Here is a 25848-nt window from a genome sequence, read left to right as displayed (position 1 = left end):
GTTGCCCAGACCTACTTTATAACACACACGCATACACTCACACACACTCTGGGGAAAAATACTCTATTAAAATAGTTTAAAAGTGAGCAGAAATGAACTGGAGCTGAGTTATGAGTTAGATGAGTGTTTGGTGATTTTTCTTAGTCCACTTTCTCCCAGTTAAACCCAATTAGACAGTTTGGAGATGGACTTTGAGACAGAGGACTTTGTGGATCATACTGCCTCCGGTGGTTAGGTGTGGTATTGCACCACCTCTGCTCTTTGCTCCCCATTAGCATATAAACAAGTAGACAACATATGTTTTAATTAAGGTAGTTGCAAGTCTACTGGGTGAATATTTGCATCTGCTGTCAGCTTTATCTGCAAGGCATTGTGGGATTGTTTCATAGTGTTTGCATCATGTGTGGCACCTGGGAATCTTAACAATGCAGGCCATAAATAGCTGGGTATCAAATTTATCTCCACCCTTTGTCAAACAAAGACTCTTGACTGTTTCATTCTTCTTTTTTTAATCAGAGGAAAACACATGTCTCTGCTTTTAAATTACTTTTTTTTTTTTAGCGTTTTACTTTCACAAAGTTTAAAATGATGTCGCAGCTTGATATTTTGAGCTGGTCTTGCTTTAAATTCAATAATATTTTTCTAAATTTATGGACTGTGATGATTTGTGAAGAAAACTGTTTCAAGTCTCAGAGATGTCACTGCAATTGTTTGACAGCATCACTACTGTGAGCCGATCCTCCCCACACTCCCCACAATATTTTGCCGACGTAGTTCTCAAAGCGACCAGTTGGTGTCCTCCTCTCCCCATTTCCACCTCCACACCTTGTTCCACCAGAATGAAAGATTGGCCCATCTCTCTCTCTCTCTCTCTCTCTCTCTCTCTCTCTCTCTCTCTCTCTCTGTCTCCCTGCTTTCAGGGACATTTTACAGTTGTGACACTTTTGAGACTGAAGCTTTAGATGTTATATAAACTGTCAGATGTATAACAGTGTTGAAACTTTTTAGAGTATCACACTTCAATTAAAAACAAAACATCCATAACAGTAACTTTACAGCTTCTCTAAAGTGTCTAAATGAGATTTGTCTGTATGTGCACATGCTTAGCTATTGCACATACTTCAGCATAGCTCCAATAAAGCACCCACATCATTAGTATCATGGTTGTTACTTGCTTTTATTTATGCTTTAACATCATTTTCTCTTTTTTTCTGTATTTTTTCAGGAGCTGAAGAGAGTTAAGTGCCAGAGTGCAGTCAGTCCTGGAGCCTTTCTTCCCTGCCCCTCCAGACCTTTCCCCCATCCGAGCTGCTGTCTTGTACCTTTTGCCTTTGGACCTAAAACGCACTCAGTCCTGAAGACACATATATACGCTTTTAGACACCTCACCGCCACCCCCAACTTACCAGGATGATCACCTCAGAGCTCCCCGTCCTACAGTGAGTGAAACACTAACCGAGGCACAGAAAAAGAAAATCTAAAACATGAATTGTAGCAAAATTGAACACCGCTTATTGCAAACATGTTCATGCTTTTGTGCATTAGATGGCCATTATTAACATTATAATGTTACTGTGGCCCTTTTTGAAACATTCTCCTGAACCTTTGCTTCAGTTTTTGAGTGACTCACATTTGCAGTGTGTAACCAGAACTATAAAACATAATCCTTGCACAAGATTTCTAAACACAACTATGTCAATGTTTATATTTCATAAGAGAAGACAGTAACTTCACTGCCAATTAATACATTTTAGAATAATCTGTCTCTTTTTTATTTAAAATGTCATCGGCTCTGTTGCTGAATAAAGTGTTTTGCTTCCTCAGGGACTCATCCAATGAGTCTGGGGCAACAGATGCAGTGGGCTTAAGTATGAGCATCGGTGAGATAGAAGATCCAGAGGTGAAAGGAAAGAAGAAGAGAGGGAGGCCTGGAAAACAAACCCCGGTATGAGGCTCAGTGTGTGTTGTGTGCAAGTTCAGAAAGAGGAAATTAGTGATGTAACTTCTGCGTGACTGTCTTGGTTTGCATGTGTGATTGTATGTGTTAATCAGGGCCTGAAATTCATTTTTTAAAATAGGGGGGAATTCCCCCCTTAAATGCTTCATATAGGGGGGATTTTACTTTGTTGGGGGGGGACTATAGGTCGCACCTTGTCCTATTCTTACCGCAGATTGTATTTTGGCACTTTCCTTCAATTTAAGGAACTATATTAAATAGTAATTAGTTATTAAGTAAACGCTTTAGTAGTTTTATTCTCTGAACTACAGTCACCTGCAACTTCTTAGGAACACATGTGCAATATAATTCAATCCAATACAACAGCTCTGATATAAATTCTGCTTTTTTTTTTTTTAGTTAAGTTTTCTACTTTGTTTATTACTGAGGTTGTACTAAGTGGTGGTGGTGTACCTCCTCATGTATGTTAATGGAGTGGACAAAATATTAGGAACACCTGTCAATATAATTCACCCTAATACACCACAATCACTCAATAATGAACATAAAGCAGAATTTTCACCTTCTTGTCAAAAAATGTATTTAAGCTTCATAAATGTAGAATTCATAGCAGAGCTGCTGTATTGGATCAAATTAGATTGCACAGGTTAAATCATTGAATCTATTTTATATAGTTAACTTATTCTCTGAGCTATATTTTATGGTAATTACAAGTTATATAGTATTATACAGTTATATTCAGCTTCAGTAGCGTCATGTTTTTGTTGAATATGCCTCACTCTCTCTCTCTTCAGGTCTGTTGAATGAGTAACATCTGAGTGACTTAAAATTGATGTTTTGTAACATCAGCTGATAAAACGCGCACCACCGCAACATTTTACACGTTTATTTGGAGCCGTTCATTTACTCTGAGCCGGTTAGCCTGAATTTTGTTACTATAGTAACGTCACAGTTACCTGTCTGAGGATTAACGTTGTTAATGGTGACATCAGGTTCTGCCTCAGATGATGTAGTTTAACCAGCGGTCTGTGTTTGTTTCCTTAAACTTAATATCACTGTTAGCTTGTCTGTGTTTGTTTCCTTAAACTTAATATCACTGTTAGCTTCTCTGTGTTTGTTTCCTTAAACTTAATATCACTGTTAGCTTCTCTGTGTTTGTTTCCTTAAACTTAATATCACTGTTAGCTTCTCTGTGTTTGTTTCCTTAAACTTAATATCACTGTTAGCTTGTCTGTGTTATGCTAGAGGGAGGTACAGAGAGCTACAGGTGTGTTCAGGGTCGCAGTCAGACAGTCGGACACAGCGGTTCCGACCAGTCGTCCTGCAGTAAGCACTGCTGCAGACGTTGGTTGAACATTAATATACATCACTGTAAATGTGTGCGGGAATTTCCCGCATTATAAGTGTTGGATTTGCGGGAATCAATTAAATTGTGCGCAATACCCACAATCCCGCGCTGAAATTCAGGCCCTGGTTAATTGTTACCTGTTTGTCTAAATGAGTAAGAGTTACTTTTTCTCAGAGTTGTAATCAACTTCTCCCTCCCTCCAGGCGGCCAATAAGAAGCCCCGGAAGTCGCCGACAGACAAAGCTGTTGGCGTACCAAGAGGGCGAGGGAAAGCCAACGGTGTGGCTCAACATAATGGAGACGGTGGAGACCCCGTCACCCTGTTCGAAGTGGTCAAACAGGGCAAGAGTGCCATGCAGGTGGGCTTAAAAGAATATGTCCATGCTCAAAATGCAAACCTGAAACCTAAATGAAAAGATCTTTAAGATAAATCTGTACAGCATTCTGTTCTAATGAAACATTTGGGCAAGCCTCATGTCATTTGAATCGAGTTTTTCAAGTTCACACATGTGTTGGACATATTTTAAAACTTCACTTTTGTACTTGTGTTTGTATAGTCTGTGGTTGATGAATGGATCGAGTCGTATAAACAGGACAGAGACTTGGCTCTGCTGGACCTCATCAACTTTTTCATCCAGTGCTCAGGTTGCAAAGGTAAGACTATTGCAACTTAGTGTAATGGCCCTTTTACAAAAATATCATGTTCTGTGTGCTGGTATCAGACATCTGGAATAATAATCTGACTCTAATTGAAATCCTCACCAGGCACTGTGAGGATTGAGATGTTCAGGAACATGCAGAACGCCGAGATCATCCGCAAGATGACTGAGGAGTTTGATGAGGTAACAGAGAGAACTTCATGTTCAGCAGTATTTATTAGAAATGCTAATTTATGGCCTTTCAGTTGAAGCTGTGTGCTCAGTGTGTGTGCTCTTCTCAGGTTTTGATTATAGCCGAAATTATGCTCCACTGGATAATTAAAGCTAGATTGCAGATTAGTTTATTTTCATATCTAATGTAAGTTGGATGTTTTTTCCAAGTCTGAACAGAAATATTTAATGTATCATATTTAAACTGTCAGTGTAAATCACACATTTCACATGAGTTTTCATTTATTTTACTTTCTCTAACCAACTTCCAACCACATGACACATTTTTGAAATCGCATAGTAAAACAAGCAGAGACGAGAATTACAAACAAATAGCAGTGGTTGAGCAGATGAAAGGACTTCTGGCCTCTTTCATTTTTAATAAACACGACCAGAAAATCATGGCAAGCAGCCAGAATGATCAAAAGTGTCCATGTCAATAAAAATAACACCCCAGAGTGTGATACAACAATGTGAAGAAAAAGAACTGTTTTGGCCACTTGTACATTATAATATGAACAATCGATCTGAAGACCAGTATTTCTTTAAATTAACTGTGACACTGAAGTGAGCTTTGAAGGTCCATCTCTCTCTGATCACTTCTTCCATGTGTTTTTTTTTTTCAACAGGACAGTGGTGATTATCCTCTCACCATGCCCGGGCCAATGTGGAAAAAGTTCCGCTACAACTTCTGCGAGTTCATCAGCGTTTTGATCCGCCAGTGTCAGTACAGCATCATCTACGACGAGTACATGATGGACACAGTGATCTCCCTCCTCACCGGACTGTCCGACTCCCAAGTCCGAGCCTTCAGACACACATCCACATTAGCAGGTAACGGCACCAATTTGATGAGTCTATTTTGTGGCGACTTCAAAAAGACATTTATTTGTGCAGCACTTTGCTGAACATTAATTACAGTAAGTAAATTACACACACCTCCACACCAGCTGGCAGTGAGTAATAACACAGCTGTCATAATCATAGCATAGTTCAGCCTTGTTCAAAGAGGCTCACAGTCTGCGATGACAGTAAAACGATTAAAATCCAGCGAGATTAACAGTAGAACTTCCACCTGTCACTTGAAATTTAATGAAACGTGTGACTCAACTGCTTCACTTTCACATCTTCATGCTTTTGAAAGATTAGACTCTGACTATTTAGTGTGCTGCAAGTTCTCTGTAATTCATTTTTGGTATACTTTTGATATTACACTATTTAATCTAGACGAGATAGAAAATGTCACACACAATCTTATTTCTTATTTCTTATGAGCCGCAGTCTGAGGCTTTTTGAGTGTGTATTTATCACTGAGCCGCGTATGTGTTTGCCTCCGCGTAGCGATGAAGCTCATGACGGCGCTGGTGAACGTGGCGCTGAACCTGAGCATCCACCAGGACAACACCCAGAGACAGTACGAGGCTGAGAGGAACAAGATAGCCGGCAAACGAGCCAACGAGAAGCTGGAACTGCTGCTTCAGAAAAGGAAGGAGGTTCGTTAGCGTCAATGTGACTTTTCAGCTAGAATTGTGTAATCCAGAGTATTTGTAAGCACAATGCAGAATCTCAGGGATTACACTAAGAAATACTGATCTAATAACAATGCCAAAAGTTCACAGGAATGAATTAAAAAATGTTAATAATTAGGAATAACAGCTGTGATCACTGTTAATCTTTAGCACTTTATTACAGAATGTTTGTCAAGTGTGTTTTTAAAATGATATCCTTTCTGTATTTCTGTGTGATTTTTTTATCTGTACAGCTTCAAGAAAACCAAGATGAGATTGAGAATATGATGAACTCCATCTTCAAAGGCATCTTTGTGCATCGCTACAGGTACAATTCCTACTGGGTCGTCACTATTTAAAATGTGTTGAAAGATGATGTTGCAGGTGGTTTTAGTGATGCTTAACAGCGGCCCACTGTCAGTTGTAATGATAATAGTGACAGTAAAATATGAATAATGTTGTAAAAGTCAAATGTTGAAAAATGAAAGTGATGATTGTCCTCTTGTTTCACAGAGACGCAATTGCTGAGATCAGAGCCATCTGTATTGAGGAGATAGGAGTATGGATGAAGATGTACAGCGATGCTTTCCTTAATGATAGTTACCTGAAATATGTTGGTTGGACACTACATGATAGGGTGAGTCACACAGACAGTCTTGTTTTAGGTGTTCCTCATATGTCCTTGAGACTAGATAGAAGTTTTATAGATATGTTAGTGCACCGCTACTGAATGAATTTAAAGAATCTGATGGTATTTACACAAAGACTGAATGTTAAACCTTCAGCCCACCAGGATCTGCTTTTCTGTGTGATGTTTGCTCAGCTTGAACTGTCTCTCCTCTTTTTACCAGCAAGGAGAGGTGCGTCTGAAGTGTCTGAAGGCTCTGCAGAATCTGTACACAAACCGGGAATTGTTCCCTAAGCTAGAACTTTTCACCAACCGCTTCAAGGTAACGCCAGCAAGAACGAAAAACAGAATCATGACTCACTTAAAATAAAAAAATGTCTGATCACTAAAGAGAATTTGCTTATTGATCCCAGTTCTTTCCCTCATCTGTTTCAACAGGACCGTATAGTATCAATGACACTGGATAAGGAGTATGATGTGGCTGTGGAGGCCATCAGACTGGTCACACTCATTCTGCAGTGCGTAACTTTTATACTGTTCATGACAGGCAGGACTAATACAGCATTTTGATCTTGGTTCATTTTGTTTATTATCACAGAAATGTCAAGTTATCAAAAGCACACATGTTTTTGGTTTTCTTGTTAAAATTTGGAGGAGACTAGGCCCATAAATATCCTGGATCCTTACTGCAGTTCTTTGTGAAATTGAACACATAAATCACTGTTTCAGGGGAATGCCTTCACGCTTAATACATTTAGTACTAATTTAAGTTTTTCAGCTGAATACATATATCCATATTTGATTTGATTTGGTGTCACCATTACAAAGCAACAGTTTCAATCCCTAGTCACAGTTTCCTCACAGTTTAAGTCTATTGTACATGGCTACACTGTTATTTGTATTCTCTTACTCCTTTTTAATTTTTACTGAGGATGACTTTGAAATAGATGTGCTGAGCGTAACCTATTTTGACTGTTTGTTGCAGGGGCAGTGAAGACGCTTTGTCCAATGAGGACTGTGAGAATGTGTACCACCTGGTTTACTCTGCCCACCGGCCAGTGGCTGTCGCTGCTGGAGAGTTCCTGCACAGGAAGTGAGTCCATCCCGAGGCCTCTGAATGATCTAAATTACTATTATTTTGAACTGAAAGAAAGTTATATCTTGTTTGCCATTTAATCATGGTGTATATCTATTCCTCTTTTCTAAATTTTCCTCCTGATTTCTCTCTCTCCCTCCCTCCCTCCCTCCCTCCCTCTCTCTCTGTCTGTCAGATTGTTCAGTCGTCACGATCCCCAGGCAGAAGAAGCGTTGGCAAAGCGCAGAGGGAGAAGCAGTCCCAACGGAAATCTCATCCGCATGCTAGTGCTCTTCTTTCTGGAGAGTGAGGTAACACTTAGACACAGTTTTGTGCACACCCGCTCACTGTAACCAACACATATTGTAAAGATACTTAAATGAAGAAGGATTGTTTAATGTTTTTAAATAATATATAGTTATTTGTGTTCTTTTGGTGTGGTGGAGTGCAGTAAAACTCTGAAACTGGCACATTTACATCATTGGAGAGGCTCTCTATTCAGCTATTTTTTTTACACAGTGTCCCCGAAACCTGCACACATGTACTAAGTTTGGTTTCTGTGTGTTTGTGTGTAGCTCCATGAGCATGCAGCCTATCTGGTGGACTCGTTGTGGGAAAGTTCTCAAGAGCTGCTGAAAGACTGGGAATGCATGGCTGAACTTCTGCTGGAGGAGCCTGTGCAGGGAGAGGAGTGTAAGACACACACACACACACACACACACACGCACACACACACACACACACGCACACACACGCACACACACACACACACGCACACACACACACACACACACACACACACGTGCACCATTCTTGGCCTCTCTTTAAGTCTATGAAATGAAGAAGAGATGATGCAATACTATTTCATTCCTTGAAACTCCCTCTTGGTCTCTTTTAGTCAGTTATTCTCTTTTTGACCTTCACTGACAATCTAACTCTCCCTTTTGTGTCCTTGTTTTTCTTTGTTCTCTCTTTTTGTCTGTTTTCTTTGCTCCTCCTCATCTGTATGCAGTGTTGTCTGACAGACAGGAGAGTGCACTGATAGAACTGATGGTTTGCACCATCCGGCAGGCAGCAGAGGCACACCCGCCTGTTGGGAGAGGGACCGGCAAACGGGTAGGTCAAATACAACACACCTCAGCCATTCTGTCAGTACTCAGTTTGAGTTGTAAGAGGTTAGTAGAAGGTGAGCCAGCTGAGATGAGAGGCCACGTGAAAATACCTGCAAAGACCTCGAGCAAGACTTGAAAACCTGTTTCCATTTTCATGCGTTTTAAGGTCTTTTGTATCAGTGTCTGCTCAGGGGGCAGAGAAGGAACAGCAGAATTTTCCACATGGATAACTCATCATATCATCAATAAACCCTTTCTGGTCATGTTAAGAGTTTAGAATTTTCCATTTTGTTTAACTTCTAACACATTTCCTGCCTATTTTTACACCCCTAAAGCCCTTGGCCTTAAGTTTTGTCTGTGTTCGTCCAGGTGCTGACAGCAAAGGAGAGGAAGACCCAGATCGACGATAAGAATAAACTGACTGAGCATTTCATCATGGCTCTGCCCATGCTGTTATCCAAGGTAAGAAGCTGCAGCCTGCACAGGGCCAGCAACAGAGAGACTAATGGCACTGATTAACAAGTGGGCTGGGTGATTGATCTGTTAGTCGAAATAATTGATCGAAGTGTTACTTATGTATTTATGGGATGTGTTATTGAATGCGTGTCACTCTTGACAAGTGTGCTGGCTAAATACTTCAAATGTTATTGACCATTTGAGGAGCAGAAACAAAGTGTCAGGTGCAGATTGATGGGCCGATTTGTTGGGTTGTTTTCTTGCTCTGTTCATTTGTTTTCAGCTTGTGACGTCCTACACGTCCTGACTTCTTTATCTAACTCCTGTCTCTCCATCTCCTCGCTGCTACAGTACCAGGTAGACTCAGAGAAGGTAGCCAACCTGCTCCAGATCCCCCAATTCTTCGACCTGGACGTGTACAGCGCTGGGCGTATGGAGAAGCACCTGGACGCCTTACTGAAGCAGATCCGGCTCGTGGTGGAGAAACACATCGAGATGGACGTGCTCGAAGCGTGCAGTAAGACCTACAGCATCCTCTGCTCTGAAGAATACACCATCATGAACCGCGTGGACATCGCCCGCTCGCAGCTCATCGACGAGATGAGCGATCGCTTTACACACTCTGTGGAAGAGCTGCTGCAGGAGGTATGACGGACAGGGTGGCTGGTTGTGGGTTTGGAAGGGAAAAAAGAGGAAGGCTGAATGTGTGCAGACGAATAGATGTAGGCAAGGTGTGAACTTCTGTTTAAGCTCTTTTTTTTCCTTCATCACACAAATACGACTGACACTGAATTTGTGAACAACTAAGTGCAACACCATGATGTCGTGGAGTGTGAAAGTGTGTGTCTTTAGAATAATTTTGCTCTACCTTTGAGTTTAAAGGACAGATTCACAATTTTCATTTTTGTCTCAGAACAACAATCAGGAGCCCAAATGAGCATTGAAACAGGTTGTGCTTGCTGTAATCGTTCCTCCTGTCCTGTTCATACTGTACATTAGAAGATCACTTCATAATGCACTTACACTGTAAGTGATGAGAAAACACTGAGAAAAACATTTAAAAAAGGTTTATCTTATGATAATATGAGACTTCAGCTGCCTAAGTTAGTCAACTAATGTGGATGTTTTCCACAGTTAGTCTTTCTGTTCAAAAGAACAGAGTATCAATGGACAAGGTTTTCTTCTTCAGCTGCAGTGTAAAGATTGTCAAAACTTTTATTTTTACAGAGTAAACACTTCAAAGGTTTAAATGTCAGTGTCTGGTCTCTGTTTTTTGTTAAGTTTTTTTTCTGAATTCAGGTAGGCGGATATAAAGTCTAGTCCTTTTGTACTAACAGATGTTTGTTGTGTTGCAGGCTGAGGAGGCTGATGATGACGATATCTACAACGTTTTATCTACTCTCAAGAGACTCACAGCCTTCCACAAGTAAGACACTTTCTTTACTTCTGACCTTTTATCTATTCCTCGAACTTAATAACAGGATGCTATTATAAATCAAACAATAACAAACTCTGCAGCACCAGTCAGTTTATGAGGTACTGTAAAGTTGAATGAAAGCACAACTGTGAAACCAAATGTTTCCCTCTTGTTTCCTTCCTCAGCGCCCATGACTTGACGCGGTGGGATTTGTTCGGGAACTGCTACCGGCTGCTGAAGGCCGGTATCGAGCAGGGCTCCATGCCAGAGCAGATAGCCGTCCAGGCCCTGCAGTGCTCCCACTACTCTATCCTCTGGCAGCTGGTCAAGATCACAGAAGGGGCTCCCAGCAAGGTGCTGAGCACACCTCTCACTGACAGAGATTTAACACCTCACTCAGATACCAGATTTATACTCAGTCAGGGGCTCAGAGTTACTTCTGAGCCTCTGTGGCCCACGGGGACAGGAGCTTATCTGTATTTCTGCAGTGGAGCAGCTTAGGTGTAAAAAATCTATCTCACTACTGGACTGGATGCTGATCCCTGATCCAGGGGCTTACCCTCCATCCATCTCATTTAACACCTAAACACCACACAGGCAGCAGGTCCCAAGGCTGATGTTTGTGGTGGACTGAAGTCTGAACCTCTGTCACTTTGTTTTATAAAATGTGACGTTCTCTTATTCTTCACCATTAACACAGATCAGCTTTTTAAACTTTAATTTATAGTCCTACAGAGTGAGTGACAATCACACATTTGAAACAAGCACTCAAAATTTTAAATACAGTTAATAACTTTAGCACACATGAAATCAAATTGAAATGTGTGTACATAATTTGATGCCATTTTTAGGGACAGTGGATATTCACAACTTAATTTAAACTTGATATGAATCGGGTTCTGCTCCTTTCTTTTGCAACATGTACATTATGTACCAGATCTTTTTGTTTTTAAACCTGTTTATTTGACATGGACCACACTTATTGATTGTAAATTAGTCTGTGTTTGCTTTTCATATGTTGTGTCTGAACAAATGTTAAAAATGGACCATAAAATGAAAAACTCATGCTACAAATACAAAATACAGCATAGTAAGGGTGCACATAGTGGTAGAGTACACAACCACTAATAAATAATGGCACAGTATAACTTATAGTAGTAGTCATGTCCTGTGGTTTGGACAGATAATGTGTCAAGAATGAAAAAATAAATAAAACTTTATCATCATTAATCAATCAGCCATGTCCCGCTGTACTCTCTGAGCCCTTTGACAGACTCAACCCGCAGGAACATAAGCATATTGATTCTTCTGCATCAGTGACATCTGTTGACGATAGATACAATTCATTAAAGTGTGATGACCTCATTGGTGCAATTATCTGGAGTGAGACATTTAGCTTTGAATGATACTGCTGTTTATTATTGATTCCTGTTCATGGGCTCATTATCTGTGACACATGGCTAATGGTGTGTGTGTGTGTGTGTGTGTGTGTGTGTGTGTGTGTGTGTGTGTGTGTGTGTGTGTGTGTGTGTGTGTGTGTGTGTGTGTGTGTGTGTGTGTGTGTGTGTGTGTGTGTGTGTGTCTGTGTGTGCAGGATGACCTGGTGGCTCTCAGGAGAGTAGTGAAGTCTTTCCTGGCTGTGTGCCAGCAGTGCCTGTCCAACGTCAACACACCAGTCAAAGAACAAGTAAGAAAACATAACACCCGTCTTCTTCTGAATTCTCTGTGGACAGAACTGTCAGAAACAGTAGTTGATGGTGAATAAAAACCTTGTTTCTAACTGGAAACAGTGTAATTTGTCATCTACAAACTGGTCATAACCATCACAATGTCTGCTACTGAATACTGATGATGACAGATTGATTTGTTCAGTTATGTATGTTATAGATAAAATAGAGTGTAGAAATTGAATTGAAAAGAACATTTTCAGGACTTTTTATTGTTCAGAAAGTGTTTTCTGTCGTTTTCGTTTCTGTTTTCTGTTGTTCCGTGTTGCGATATTTGTTGTTTAGAAGAAGGAACTTGAATGTTGATGAATGCGGCTCAGGCAATCAAGATCCTTCATATTTAACATCAGCCAACTTCTGGAAGCACAAGAGAACTTTCTAAACACTAACTGAGAGTAAATCTTGTGTTTCACATATTTATCTTTGTTTATGGAACACTTTTCTATACTTGGGTCACAATGTGCTTCACACATGGAAGCAAACTTAAATCAACAAATTCTATTGTAATGTAAGATAGATCAAAGTAATGAGAACATTTGGGTAACACATTTTTAAGCCTTATTTTCTCATACAGATCCTTTTACTTTGATTACTCATAAGACAATGGATGAACATGAGTGGATTTGTCTTCTTTGCCCACAAAAAAGTCCTTTGGTTACTTTAACCAAACAAGCACATTTTTGTTAACATTTTCCATCAAACCCTGACTCTTCCTTTGTGCCCTCTGCTCAGGCGTTCATGCTTCTCTGCGACCTGTTGATGATCTTCAGTCACCAGCTGGTCTCTGGCGGTAGGGAGGGCCTCCAGCCACTGGTCTTCAACCCAGACAGCACTCTGCAGAACGAGCTGCTCAACTTCGTCCTGGACCACGTCTTCATCGACCAGGATGATGAGAGCCAGAGCATGGGTAAGAGAGAGAGAGATCTTTCATAAGCTCCCAAACTCTCTTATTAGAATGCAGGTCATAAGGAAAAGATAAAAAGATAAAGGAAAGAAAAAGATCCAAAAAAATGAACAAATAAATCAACAAAATGCCCCATCTTATTCAACTCTTTCCTCTGCTTTTCCATTCGTAGAAGGAGACGAGGAGGATGAGGCCAACAAGATCGAGGCTCTCCACAAGAGGAGAAACCTGCTAGCTGCTTTCTGTAAACTCATCATCTATGACATCGTAGACATGCCCGCTGCTGCCGACATCTTCAAACACTACATGAAGGTGACTGTTCATCTGTACTTGACATGATCAACATAAAATAACATGGCAATATGAAAAGGACACACAAAAACAGGAGAGCACAGTAGTATGGGAATGGGGTCAAAACAAGAACATGAGAAAAAACAGTGATTAAAAAGGATAAAATGAAGAACAGAGAAAACGTGGCTTAATGTAGCTGAAAGCAAAAACCGAGTCATCTTTAATCTCGACTGTACTAGAGGACAGAACAGACATTTACAGTAGTTTTCATATCCTTAACAATATTTGTGATATCCTAAAAAATGACACTGTATACTATGGAGTGAAACTTATTTATCTTGCTATCATATTCATTATAAAACAATGATGTACAGGTAAAATAAACAAGGAGATTTAAGAAAAAAAAAAGTACATTTTGTTAAAAAAAAAAAAAATTGTGACAACCCAAGTCCAAATTTCAAGTTATTATCAATTAAGGTTTTCTGTGAAATTGTCAACTGAAAATCTCAGAGGTTGAACATTAATAACCAAATTAAACTTACTGTTTTGTTTCATCTTTCAGTACTATAATGATTACGGTGACATCATCAAGGAGACTCTGAGTAAAACCAGACAAACGGACAAGATTCTCTGTGCCAAGACTCTCATCCTCAGTCTGCAGCAGGTGAGCCGCTAACAAACACTGAACACAAGATACACACACAGTCCAGCTTGTAATTCTTTATGAACACAAACTCTTTATCAATGGACTCCTCTGTCTGTGTGTGTGCCTTGCAGCTGTTCAACGAGCTGCTGCAGGATCAGGGTCCCAACCTGGACCGAACATCATCTCATGTGAGTGGCATCAAGGAGCTGGCCCGACGCTTCGCCCTCACCTTCGGCCTGGATCAGATCAAAACCAGAGAGGCCGTCGCCACACTGCACAAGTACGATCATGAGCACAGTAGATCAGGTTTACAGCTGTAATCAGACCAAGAGGAAATCAACAAAGCTTGAACTGATGTTAAAGTTTAAGTGGAATTAGAAAGTTTTTAGATAAATGTGAAACAATGAGCAAACATCTTGGTAATGCTTCCTTAAAATTGTAAAACAAAACTTAAACATTTTACTATTTTATTTCATTGAAGAGTTCCTTGAAAAGCCCAGACCAAGAAAAGCTGTCTTTAAAACACTAAAACATTCAGAATGTCAGAAAGCCAACTTGATATCCAAACATGCATTTTTTCTCACTATCTGTTTCCCCTCTTTCTCTATCCTGTGCTCTTTCTCTCGTGTCAGGGATGGAATAGAGTTTGCATTTAAGTACCAGAATCCTCGGGGTCCAGAGTTTCCTCCGATCAACCTGGCTTTCCTGGAGGTCTTGAGTGAATTCTCCTCCAAACTAATCCGCCAAGATAAAAAGACAGTGTAAGTTCTCCCTTCTATCTTTTTTTTCCCTCAGGAAAAAACTCAATCTGTCACTTCAAACTTTTTATCTTTTAATTTCAAGCTTGATGAATTCTAACTAAATGCTAAAATGCCGCACGTCTCCACAGCCACTCGTATCTGGAGAAGTTCATGTCGGAGTCGATGTCGGAGCGTCGGGAGGACGTGTGGCTGCCGCTGATCTCCTACAGGAACAGCCTGCTGACGGGAGGAGACGAGGACCACATGTCTGTCACGTCGGGCTCCAGCAGCAAGACCGGCTCAGTCCGCAGCAAGAAGGGACGACCGCCAATACACAAGAAACGCATCGAGGGTGAGCAGCTCAGCACACACGTACAGAGATGACGGTGTGGGTCTGTTACAGCCAAAAAAAGACTCTAAACGTTCTTTTTGTTTTCATTTTCAGAGGAGAGTAGTGTGGAGGGCTCGTGGCTGATGCGTAATGACACCTTACAAACACCGGGGGCGCTGCAGACTCCTCAGCTCACCTCGACAGTCCTCCGAGAGAACAGACCAGCTGAACACTTGCCAGACCCCGACTCAGAACCCGGATCAGAGAACGACTTTGTACACAAGTCAGTGCATGCGCATACTGTACAGTACTCTACAGGAATTCAGCTTTTTATATAAGCAGAAATACACAGAATGAGATATTAAAAGTGTGTCGTTGGTCTTCAGTCCTCAGATGCAGATGTCGTGGCTCGGCCAGCAGAAGATGGATGAGGTGAGCAGGAAGGACCGGACGGCCTTGAACTACATCAAGTCACGCAGCAATCAGGGTGTCCGGCAGACTGTGTAAGTGTGTGTTTTTAGTTTTGGTGTTTGGTTTGTTTTGATCCTCACTACAAACGTGCACCTGACACTTTTTTTATGAAGGTATGGAGCTGTACGTTCAATCAAAATTTGTAGCAGTGGTACATAAAATATTTGTCACAAAGTTAAAATGTCACATTAAGATAAGTCATCATGTTCTTGGGCTGTTTATTTTTTTCTTTAAAATGCAAAAATGGGTCATATATTACACCCTGTGCAATATGTAAGGGTTAAACAAAGCCATTACATCAAATCTGTCTCTGCCCCAGGCGCGGGCTGATGGAGGATGACGCAGAGCCGATCTTCGAGGACGTGATGATGTCATCGCGAGGTCAGCTGGAGGACATGAACGAGGAATTCGAAGACACTATGGTGATCGACCTGGTCAGTAACATCGCTTTCTGTAGCTCAACTTTAGTTGTGAAATTCCAGACCTGTTTTATTTTGTCTAATTTTCTTCTTCTTCTTCTTTATTAAATGTCTTTCTTTACTTTTTTTGGACGTTCTAGCCGCCATCAAGGAACAGACGTGAAAGGGCAGAATTAAGACCGGACTTCTTTGACTCTGCAGCGATGATTGAGGACGAGTCGGTAAGTAAAACATTTCAATTAGTAGGCGTATGAAAATGCATTACCACAAACATTATTTGCAATTTTTTTGAAAGCTGATTACTAGTTTTGTCATTTCACTGCTTCCAGACTCTAAAATCCTGATATGTGCTGCTTATTTTCAGCCTTCTGTGATAGTAATATTAAATATTTTCAGGTTTTAAACTAAATCAATATACTATTAGGAACCTATTTTAAAAAATTAACTTCAGTTTTTGTATTTTGTTTCTTCTTTTTTACAGTTTTACCTTTAGAATTATTTGTGAACAGTTGATTAATTTAAAATATAAACTTACAGGGGGGAATTAGTGAAAATTAGTATTAAAACATTAGTTGCAGCTCTGCATGTAAATGATTAATCTGAAATTATATACAATATATCACTAAACATTTAAAGCCACTATGAGGGGAATTTGGACAACTTTCCTTCCCCCCATCCCCCCATCCCCCCAAGTGGTTTGATTTAAAAAAAGAAAAAAAAAGGCTGTTGCATTCTGCAGCCACTGAGGTCATTTTTGTGAGATTTTCTTAACAGTGTCTTCCTCTCTCTGCCGTTCCAGGGATTCAGCATGCCCATGTTCTGATCTGGGGAAGAGGCAAAAAGATCCTAAGATCAGGATCCAAATCAGGACTAAACAAAAGAGAGGTTTTGGGCCGTCTAACCCAGATCACCTGCCAATCACACTCTTAAGAAGAAGAAAAAAAACATTGTCGAAGTACTTTTCTCTTTCTGTAAGACACGATGGAAGGATATTTGTCAAGCGGGATCTGCTGATGGATCCCGCGTCGGTTGGAAGCGTGGAGTTGAGGATCCGCTCTGTTTCTTTCAGGTTGGGCCAGAGGATCCAGAATCTAGTACAGATTATTCAGGAGCTTCACCCCGCTCCTCTTCTTCTTCCTCCTCCTCCTCCTCCTCCTCCGCCTCCTGTCGGTTTAGCTCTGATGGCGCTCTTGCCAAGTGATCCTGCAGCCCCAGGCCGACGAGTACCTGCAGTTTTTATGGTTCCCTGTTACACAGATGTACAGTTGTTTGGTTTCGCTCCTTATCAGCAGCACAGAGCAGCGTAACACTCTGTACAGCCCCTTCCAACCCCCCCCACACCCCCACCCCTCCCCACACACACACACACACACACACCCTTCCTTTGTTGTCGCACTTCGATCCGTCTGGTTAAATCCGACATAAAGTGGATCTCAACACTAAATGTTCTATATCTTTGCTCTTATTACCACCCCCCCCTCACCCCCTCCTCTTTTCTCTCCTCTCTCTGTTTGCCATCTGAGTCCTTGTATGTGGTGGTGCTGCTGGTGCGTGATGTGTGTGTGTGTGTGTGTGTGTGTGTAAAGTGTTGGTGATGATGGTTCAGTGGTCACACGTGCACACAAGAGGTCGACAATACGTAGGCTGACTCAGAAGAAATGATGTAACTGTCTTATGTGTGTGTGTGTGTGTGTGTGTATGTGTGTGTGTGTGTGCGCGAGTGTTGTCATTTAACAATGAAGCCGCACCCCACCGACCTCGGACGAAAACTCCACCCCTCAGATCTTGGAAACATTCTACACACACACACACACACACACACACATACACACACACACACACACACCCAGATAACAGCTTTTTGAAGTAAAAAAAAGTTTTAAAAAAAGACAATAAACATATTTTGAATTCTGTAGCTTTAGTACTAAAGTTTTAAATCAAGTGTGTTTTTGTTTTTGTCTGATGTTTGTACAGGTTTTTCTTGAATATGTATCTTGTTCGTTGCCAAATTGTGGCCTACATACTTATATTCCAGACCCCCCCACCCTCCCCCCCACCCCTTATCCCCCAAACCTGTATCTCATATCTAATGGTTACTAAACTCAGATTGTTGCCGTGGGATACAAGCTTTTAAGCGCTGTATGGTCTGATTGTAATCGTTTTTTTTCATAGTTCAGTATTACAGCAGATTCTTTGTTGGGTTTGTTCATTTTTTCTGCTGAAATTGAAGTTTTTACACGTGCAAACAGTGTTAAACTGATCCAAGGAGTTTAAAGATTTGTTGTTCTCACCCTTCATATCCAGTGCAGTGATGGATCTTTTATGTCTGACAGATTTGTTTGAATGTGGTTATGTGTCCAGCCATATCTTTTTATTCACCCGCTGTTGGTTAATCAATCATTTTACAACTCCCCCCCCCCCCCCCCCCATTGGCTGGCTCGGCAGTCCTCATGTAAATATCAGAGACAATTGGATCTTTTCTGCAGTGCAGTAGACATCAGTTGCCCTAAAATGCTCTAAAAGCCTGTTTTTTTTTTTTTTTCTGTGAACCTAAATTCTTTTTAATAAAATAAAATCTGTAATCAATTTATGGACCGATGTTTGTGTGTGCCTTTGTTTTTGCAACTTTTTGTACTGTTTTCATAGTAGACTATAACTGTAAAGCTTGACTGCTCATTTATAGCCTTGAAACAATCTCAACTCAAGGCCTCACTTACTTGCTTGTTTTGGAGCTTTCAAATGAATGACATTTGCTTAGTTGCCATGGAGCTGTTGATGTTTCATTATTCTTGAGCACCTCTAGACTTCTCGTTTCCTTGAAGTGTTCAAAAGGCAGCTGAACAAACTCAATCTGCAAATTCTATCGTGTGATTCGGTTGAAAGCTCAAATAAGTGAATATTCAACCTTGAGTTTTTGATTGTTTTTTCTTACTGAAACTGTGTACACTGGTTCTGATCTGTACCGTTGTTTCTGTTTTGATATGAAGGAATTGAAGGAAATAAAATTTTATTACACATGCAGACACCTCATTAACTTTTACAATGAAAGTATTAACTTGACTTTATCATTTTTCACTTATAATTAGAATATTTCAACTCTTTCGAAATTTAGTACCTTTGTATCTACAGACACACACTAAATATTGGATAAAGCATTGTTTTTGAAACCAGTACTTTAAGGATTACATCATTATTATTCATCAAATCAACTCATGACACTGTAACTTAGTGATGGAAAGTGATAAGCTGGTAAATAAAACACACGTCATGGTGTTAAATCCATGATTTATTTTACAAACAGCAGATGAGTCTGCCGGAGAGAAAAGGCACTATTCCAGGTTGTGAGAGTGACATGTTTCTTGACCTAGACGGAGGATTTTAAAAACACAAGTGCAACAGGAAGTGCAAACTACTGTACACACGAGACACCTCAAATAACTAAATACAGTACATAAACCACTAGGAAACAAAACAAACTACAGTAAGGTTTGCATGTTCTGCTATAACAACCCCACTAGCAGTCACCTGTGTTTTATTTTGGCGGTACATGATATCTCCTTTCAGATACAAACTTGTAGGATTGCAAAAATAATGACCAATATGGCCACTACTTAAAATGTGTGTTATTAATGTATTATTCCATCCAGGTACAGTATGTCAGGATTTTCCCAATAACATGTTGCATATCAGTGGTAAAGACAGATCTCAAGATTTTGGTTTAAGGGTAATAATATTTCTCCCAGATTTCCTCACAGCTCAGGGTGCTTTAGCATAGTTGACAGTTTGAATTATAAGCAGTGAGCTGGCTGGAGATTAAGGAATTATGCAGCTGAGATTGGGCGCTAACAAAATCAGGAATTGTATCTTTACGTGCTGCATTCAGTATAGTGGTAAATGACAGTTTTAAACCAACAGCAAGGAGAAATACCAATGAGATATGACAAACTGCTCCCAAAGTCATCATACCACTGCAGATCATTTGATTTTACAGTCACTATGAGGAGAATCCCACAGTGCCTTTAGATAGTGTTCCTGTGGAAACCGGGGATGCGTGTTTCACAGAGGAATGTTGGCGTGTTTCTTCCAGGGGTTGACCTGCTTCTTGCTGGCCAGCACCTCCAGATCGTCGCAGATCTTCTTGCGAGTGGTCGACGGCTCGATGATGTCGTCCACGAAACCTTAAAACAAATGGTTGTTCAGAGAGAGGCGTATTAGATGCATTTATACACAAAGACGAGAGTTTGGAGGGGGAAACAGTTTTTACTTATTTACCTCTGACAGCAGCTGGGAACGGGTTGGCGAACTTGTCCACGTATTCGGCCTCTGCCTCCGCCTGGTTCTCCTTCCCTCTGAAGATAATCTGAACAGCACCCTGAGACGGAAAAAGAAACAGTTCATACACTCTGTCAACTCAAAAAAAGAAAGATTGAGAGACAGCAAGAAACATAAAGAATGAGGGTGTTTGTACCTTGGCACCCATAACAGCAACCTCAGCCGTGGGCCAGGCGTAATTCACGTCTCCTCTAAGGTGTTTGGAGCTCATCACGTCATAGGCTCCTCCATAAGCCTAGGACACACACACACACACACAAAATGATTATGTAGTAGATACTCGCACTAACATCTTCCTGACCTGAAATGACTTGACATTATTTTCTAAACACAAGTAAACCCTTATCAATGAATGTCTCCCAATAGTTTTACATTGGTATGGCAGCCCAGCTACAGGAGGTTAGGGCAAAGTAGTAGTAGTTTGGGCAAACCTCCAACATATAATCAAAATAAGTAGCACCAAACAGATACCCCTACATCACACTTTCATTCCACCTTAAGCCCTACACTGAGCCAGGAAGAATTGTATCTTCATTTTAACCCAAACCTTTAAAGCTTTAAATCTTATTGTAAGTCTAACCTGGATCCTACAATCTTTTCACTTTATAGGATTTTCCTTATCTGTCTCTCTCACACACACACACACACACACATACACATACCTTTCTGGTGATGACGGTTATTTTTGGGACGGTGGCCTCTGCAAAGGCATACAGCAGTTTGGCTCCATGTCTGATAATGCCTCCATACTCCTGAGCGGTACCTGTTGAGAACCAGATTTATAAATCATCTAAGATTTAGAAACATCTTGCTCCATTAGCTTTTTGCCACCTTTGCAAACCTCCTCCATAAATCCTGATGTTCACAGAAGCAGGAAAATCAGATTTACCGCTTCATTCTCTGAACCAACAAGTGAACCCCACACTACTTTTTGGACACACACCACAATCCAAAAACATTCTGCTGTTTTAACTGGAGTTTGGTCAACAGCTGGATTACTCTGTGCTTTTAACCCTCAGCTGTTATATATTATACACTGAGATTTATTAAAGGAATACCTGGCAGGAAGCCTGGCACATCCACAAAGGTGATGATGGGAATGTTAAAAGCATCACAGAAGCGTACAAAACGGGCTCCCTTCACAGAGGAGTTGATGTCCAAACAACCTGAAGATCAAGGCAGAGAAATTATGGAATAAATAAAAAGATGAGAACATAATCAGGAAACAGGTGTTTTAAATTGTTGATAATTTTCTCCAGTTGTGCTCTTTTTGAGACTTAGCTTGTTTGCACGTACAATTAAAAAGAGTAAAAATAGAAAAAAGAATAAAAACGTGCAGATAATTAAAATTACCCGATTCATATACAAGTAACTTATTCCTTTTGTATGTTTGTTTCTTTACTCACCAGAAGCCACTTTAGGCTGGTTACCCACAATTCCTACGGTGCGTCCATTCATGCGGGCAAATCCCACCACAATGTTTTTGGCGTAGTTGGGCATGATCTCAAAAAAGTCCTTCTCATCTACGATCTGGACAGATGTGTGAAGAGTGGAAATGTTTAAAAGTGGCTGAAATTAGATGAAATGTGGCTGCAGGTACGTGTGTGTGTGTGTGTGTGTGTGTGTGTGTGTGTGTGTGTGTGTGTGTGTGTGTTTGTGTGACATACTGCATGAATGATGTCCAACATGTCATAGGCTTTAGTTGACTCGAAGGGGACGATGGTATCCAATGAAAGAACAGGACGGTCGCTGAAGCAAAAAAGGAACAACTGATCAGACACATGTTGAAATGAAAACTGATCAGAAAAGTGAAGGGGCGATGTGATTGATTACCTGGGGTCGTGGCACTCTCTCATGGGGGGCTGGTCCTGATTGCTGAGTGGAAGGAAGTTGAAGAACTCTCGCATGTTGAGCAGGGCGTCAATGTCATTTTCAAATGCACGGTGAGCCACACCTGAGAAGAAGAAATGAGAGACGGATGGTTATTAGACTGTGAAGACTGTATTTCTTCTCAAGTGTCAGAATGAATGAGTTACCGCAAAGTTGGCATATCAATATGACAAGTAATCCTGCATCAGTTTCCATAGACTCCACTGTTATATAAAAATAGCCAATGGACTAGAACTGAGACAGCAAAGAACGAGATTCCTATTTAAAAACCACATAATAACAGCACCATGAGACTGATTTTGGAAATAAAGATGAAAGATTTTAAAAAGGGTCATGTTTAGGGCTGGATATTGTTTAAAAAATGATACCAGTACCAATACCAGTACAGTAACCCCTAACCCTACCAATACCAATAATGTACTTTTATTTTTGAAAATGATTATAATATTTATTTTTGTGGCATCCAAGCACACTGAACAACCAACTCCTTTAAATACACTGTGCTGGACTTCATCCACACAGACTGTATGGGTGTATGGTAGCTGCTGCAGTAGTGGGCCAAATTATCACATGTTGCATTAAACTAAAGAACAATTGCAGTGATTGGATGCAAGCAAAACCAAAACAAAAAAAGTACAAAAAAGGATCAAATGCAGGCATCACTTCACTGTTTCAATATTAATTGGTACTGGGTCATTTTGATACCCGACCGTAATCATGTTTTCTACGCTATGTGAAAAAGCTAACCAGACACGGTGGTGTGCGTCTTGGCTCCGCCCAGCTCCTCTTGAGTCACATCTTCATTGGTGACAGACTTCACAACATCTGGTCCTGTGATGAACAGGTACGATGTGTCCTACACACGCACACACACACACACACACGCACACACGCACGCACACACGCACACACGCACACACGCACACACACAAGCTTGTCAGGGTATTGTGAAAAAGTATATATTCCTTGAAACAAGACTGTCTGGAATAGAATAATGTTTGTTTGTTTGTTAAAGCTGAAATCAAATTAAATTGAGTATTAAATGAAAAGAAAACAGTTTATTGTATTTATTCTTCCCTCCTTCTTTAATGCTAATTATAATCAGTGTGTAGATTTGTATTTTAATTGTATTTGTGCAGTTTTATACCTTAACCATGAAGGTGAAATCTGTCAGGGCGGGAGAGTAGACGGCTCCTCCTGCACAGGGACCCATGATGAGAGAGATCTGAGGGATGACTCCTGAAGCCGTCACATTCCTCTGGAGAAGGAGAACGTTTGGTTGTAGTGTGACTTTGAAAACACATTGTGATACATGTAACAATAACTAACTCTGGCTATTTAAAATGTTAAATCCACCAAAACATAAGCGCTTCCTCTCAGAAAGTAATCCTACAATTAACAGCAACAACATATGATTTTGGGGGATTTATGATGTCATTCAGTGAGCAGTCATGTACCAGGAAAATATCTGCATATCCAGCCAGAGACTCCACTCCCTCCTGGATCCGAGCTCCACCGGAGTCGTTCAACCCGATGACTGGGGCTCCGACCATCATGGCCTGGTCCATAATCTGAGCACAGAAACATTTAAGGGTTACACATCCGAAATAGTGTTTGAATGAGCAGGAACCATTGATAAGATGCAAAAACACATGCAGCATTCTAATTAATATTCTCATAATTGACAGGGAACAATTACTGAATATGTAATGCCAACATTGAGGCATTTTTTGTACATTATCCCTCTTTTTAGTTTTATTTACCTTACAGATCTTCTGTGCATGAGCTCCAGACAGACTGCCACCGAATACTGTGAAGTCCTGAGGGAAACAGCAGAAGACAAAACAAAAATACAGAGAATATTACACAAGTTAAACAGCTACCAGAATATAAGGATCACTATAATATAACCACACATTGTACCTGACTGAACACATAAACCAGGCGGCCATTGATCCTGCCCCGGCCTGTCACGACGCTGTCCCCTGGGAACTAAGACAGAGAGAGGAAAAGATATGAGGACAGGAAAACCCAAGAGGAGGGGAGGAAAGCAGGATACTCTTGTGACAGTCACCTTGTTTCTGTCCTGCTCCATGCCGAAGTCGGAGCAGCGATGCTCCACAAACATGTCCGACTCCACAAAGGATTCAGGGTCCAGCAAAAGCTCCACTCGCTCCCTGGCTGTCAGCTTACCCTGTAACACATAACACCACGTAACTACACATTAACCTGAAAGAATACATCACTAATTGACCTGGTAGCATGCAGGTAAAAGGACTTAATGTATATTGATACATTTGAGCAAATTGGAGCTATGTCCAATGGTTACATTAATTAACCCCCCAAACTGAAAAGAAGTACTCTCTGATGAAAACCATGCAAGGATGACACTGTCTTTACATGACCTCAAAAATATCTTTGGTATGTCTGTACAGAAAAGTCTTGTTACACATTTATTCATACAGATATATCTGCAAAAAGTAATCACTGACCAATATTCTGGTCTGACGTATTTATTGCTTTACTTATGACATTACTCATTCCATCTCTGACAGTGACTTTATTCTCCCAGATATCTACAGGACTGTGAAAAGTGTTTTGATATTGAGTGCTAAGATTATTTTCTATTATGCAATACATGAAGGAAGCGTCTGATTGGACTCAAATTTATTCAACACCATGACAACAACCCCAAACATACAGCCAGAGCAGGCACCCACATAGTCCTGAATCTGATCTCAACTCATCAGTCTGGAATTACATGAAGCATCTAAAACACCTAAATTCACAGACGCTTTATACTATCAGCCTGCCGAGCAATTTCATTTAGTTTCTTCTGTTTACTGAACTTTGTATGAAGTTAATTGATGAATAAACAAGATTCATGGTAATATTTTTGAAAGTATACTTTTAATGTCTAAAACTTTTCTGCATGGTACATGTAAATATATCTTAGTATCAGTGTAGGTAAATCACATGTCACATATGGGCTGTCACATTGGACACTGTGGTTGTCATATCCAAATTGCACCCACATGTGCTTCACAAACAACTTGGGGAATGTTTTAAGGCTTTGTTATTCAACCTTCTTGTTTAAACTTGAACTAGAACTTCTACCTGAATTTGGCAGAGAGTGAGTGCCTTGCTCTAGGGCACAAGATGGAAGTTTATCAAGAAAAGAAACTGTTATCAGGTGCATGTGTAGGTATAAACACTATCCCCTCCAGCTGAAACCACAAGCATGAAAAGCTGACTAGGAGGAAATGTGTACAATGCATTGAATTAAGTATTATATGCATTTTAAACTGCTCTGTGCATGAAATCAGGCATGGTGTGACTTGGAGCCCTTGAGCCAGGCATTTCACCCTTCAACCACCCCTGCTGCCAGTTTAAATGAAGTAGATAAGACTGAAAAGGTGCACACATGCTCAGCTAAATGCATGTTAACATAAGAGTGAAAGAAAGTCAAAGTTAGCTGACTTTACCCTTTTATGTTGAGCATCAATTCTCTGCTGACCTCCCCCGACTAGCGCCGCATTCCGTTTCTCCTCGATTCTCTCCCTCACGGACAGGTGGCTGACCGAGTACCAGCGCCAGGCTTGTCGGTGGTTCGTCTGCGGCGTGACTGCGCCATGTTTCACCTGTGCTACACTCCTGAAAGATATCCTCAACCCATTTAACAGTCCGCAGCTGCTGCGAGCCACACCGAAGGCCGCCATCATGGTTG

At 40.7% G+C, this 25848-nt stretch overlaps 2 protein-coding genes across 2 annotated transcripts in view; one reads left to right on the top strand and one right to left on the bottom strand.

Moving 5' to 3' along the window:
• Positions 1 to 17411, top strand: part of stag1a (stromal antigen 1a) — a 47029-nt gene extending 29618 nt beyond the window's left edge. The window contains exons 2-32 of the mRNA XM_053335067.1: positions 1226 to 1439; positions 1825 to 1945; positions 3509 to 3664; positions 3863 to 3959; positions 4071 to 4147; positions 4804 to 5008; positions 5516 to 5667; positions 5937 to 6010; positions 6196 to 6319; positions 6534 to 6632; positions 6749 to 6828; positions 7296 to 7403; positions 7582 to 7696; positions 7961 to 8078; positions 8398 to 8501; positions 8867 to 8959; positions 9305 to 9598; positions 10309 to 10379; positions 10556 to 10724; positions 11965 to 12057; positions 12830 to 13004; positions 13174 to 13313; positions 13855 to 13956; positions 14070 to 14218; positions 14571 to 14699; positions 14828 to 15030; positions 15124 to 15292; positions 15396 to 15512; positions 15800 to 15914; positions 16040 to 16120; positions 16699 to 17411. Of these exons, the coding sequence (XP_053191042.1) occupies positions 1411 to 1439; positions 1825 to 1945; positions 3509 to 3664; positions 3863 to 3959; positions 4071 to 4147; positions 4804 to 5008; positions 5516 to 5667; positions 5937 to 6010; positions 6196 to 6319; positions 6534 to 6632; positions 6749 to 6828; positions 7296 to 7403; positions 7582 to 7696; positions 7961 to 8078; positions 8398 to 8501; positions 8867 to 8959; positions 9305 to 9598; positions 10309 to 10379; positions 10556 to 10724; positions 11965 to 12057; positions 12830 to 13004; positions 13174 to 13313; positions 13855 to 13956; positions 14070 to 14218; positions 14571 to 14699; positions 14828 to 15030; positions 15124 to 15292; positions 15396 to 15512; positions 15800 to 15914; positions 16040 to 16120; positions 16699 to 16722 (3783 nt within the window). The 5' untranslated portion in view covers positions 1226 to 1410 and the 3' untranslated portion in view covers positions 16723 to 17411. The remainder of the gene's footprint in view (positions 1 to 1225; positions 1440 to 1824; positions 1946 to 3508; positions 3665 to 3862; positions 3960 to 4070; positions 4148 to 4803; positions 5009 to 5515; positions 5668 to 5936; positions 6011 to 6195; positions 6320 to 6533; positions 6633 to 6748; positions 6829 to 7295; positions 7404 to 7581; positions 7697 to 7960; positions 8079 to 8397; positions 8502 to 8866; positions 8960 to 9304; positions 9599 to 10308; positions 10380 to 10555; positions 10725 to 11964; positions 12058 to 12829; positions 13005 to 13173; positions 13314 to 13854; positions 13957 to 14069; positions 14219 to 14570; positions 14700 to 14827; positions 15031 to 15123; positions 15293 to 15395; positions 15513 to 15799; positions 15915 to 16039; positions 16121 to 16698) is intronic.
• A 1724-nt stretch (positions 17412 to 19135) lies between these two features.
• pccb (propionyl-CoA carboxylase subunit beta) lies at positions 19136 to 25848 on the bottom strand. The gene is made up of 15 exons (XM_053335058.1): positions 25607 to 25848; positions 24196 to 24315; positions 24045 to 24113; positions 23885 to 23941; positions 23579 to 23692; positions 23269 to 23379; positions 22869 to 22977; positions 22065 to 22185; positions 21899 to 21980; positions 21638 to 21761; positions 21290 to 21397; positions 20894 to 20994; positions 20368 to 20466; positions 20172 to 20271; positions 19136 to 20077 (listed from the first exon to the last, which is right to left on the bottom strand). The coding sequence occupies exons 1-15, from the start codon at positions 25841 to 25843 to the stop codon at positions 19956 to 19958; spliced, it is 1674 nt and encodes a 557-aa protein (XP_053191033.1). The 5' UTR covers positions 25844 to 25848; the 3' UTR covers positions 19136 to 19955.

Source organism: Scomber japonicus, chromosome 16, assembly GCF_027409825.1.
Source record: "Scomber japonicus isolate fScoJap1 chromosome 16, fScoJap1.pri, whole genome shotgun sequence".
NCBI lineage: Eukaryota > Metazoa > Chordata > Actinopteri > Scombriformes > Scombridae > Scomber > Scomber japonicus.
The sequence above is the reverse complement of the archived record's forward strand: the minus strand, read 5'-3'. Positions and strand labels throughout refer to the sequence as shown.

Excerpts from the sequence above, each read along its gene's own strand:
- pccb (XM_053335058.1), bottom strand. The coding sequence starts at position 25,843 with ATGATGGCGGCCTTCGGTGTGGCTCGCAGCAGCTGCGGACTGTTAAAT. Across the intron at positions 22,186-22,868 it reads GACGCACACCACCGTGTCTG|GTGTGGCTCACCGTGCATTT; the intron begins GTTAGCTTTTTC and ends TCTTCTTCTCAG. Across the intron at positions 21,981-22,064 it reads AGAGAGTGCCACGACCCCAG|CGACCGTCCTGTTCTTTCAT; the intron begins GTAATCAATCAC and ends TTTTTGCTTCAG.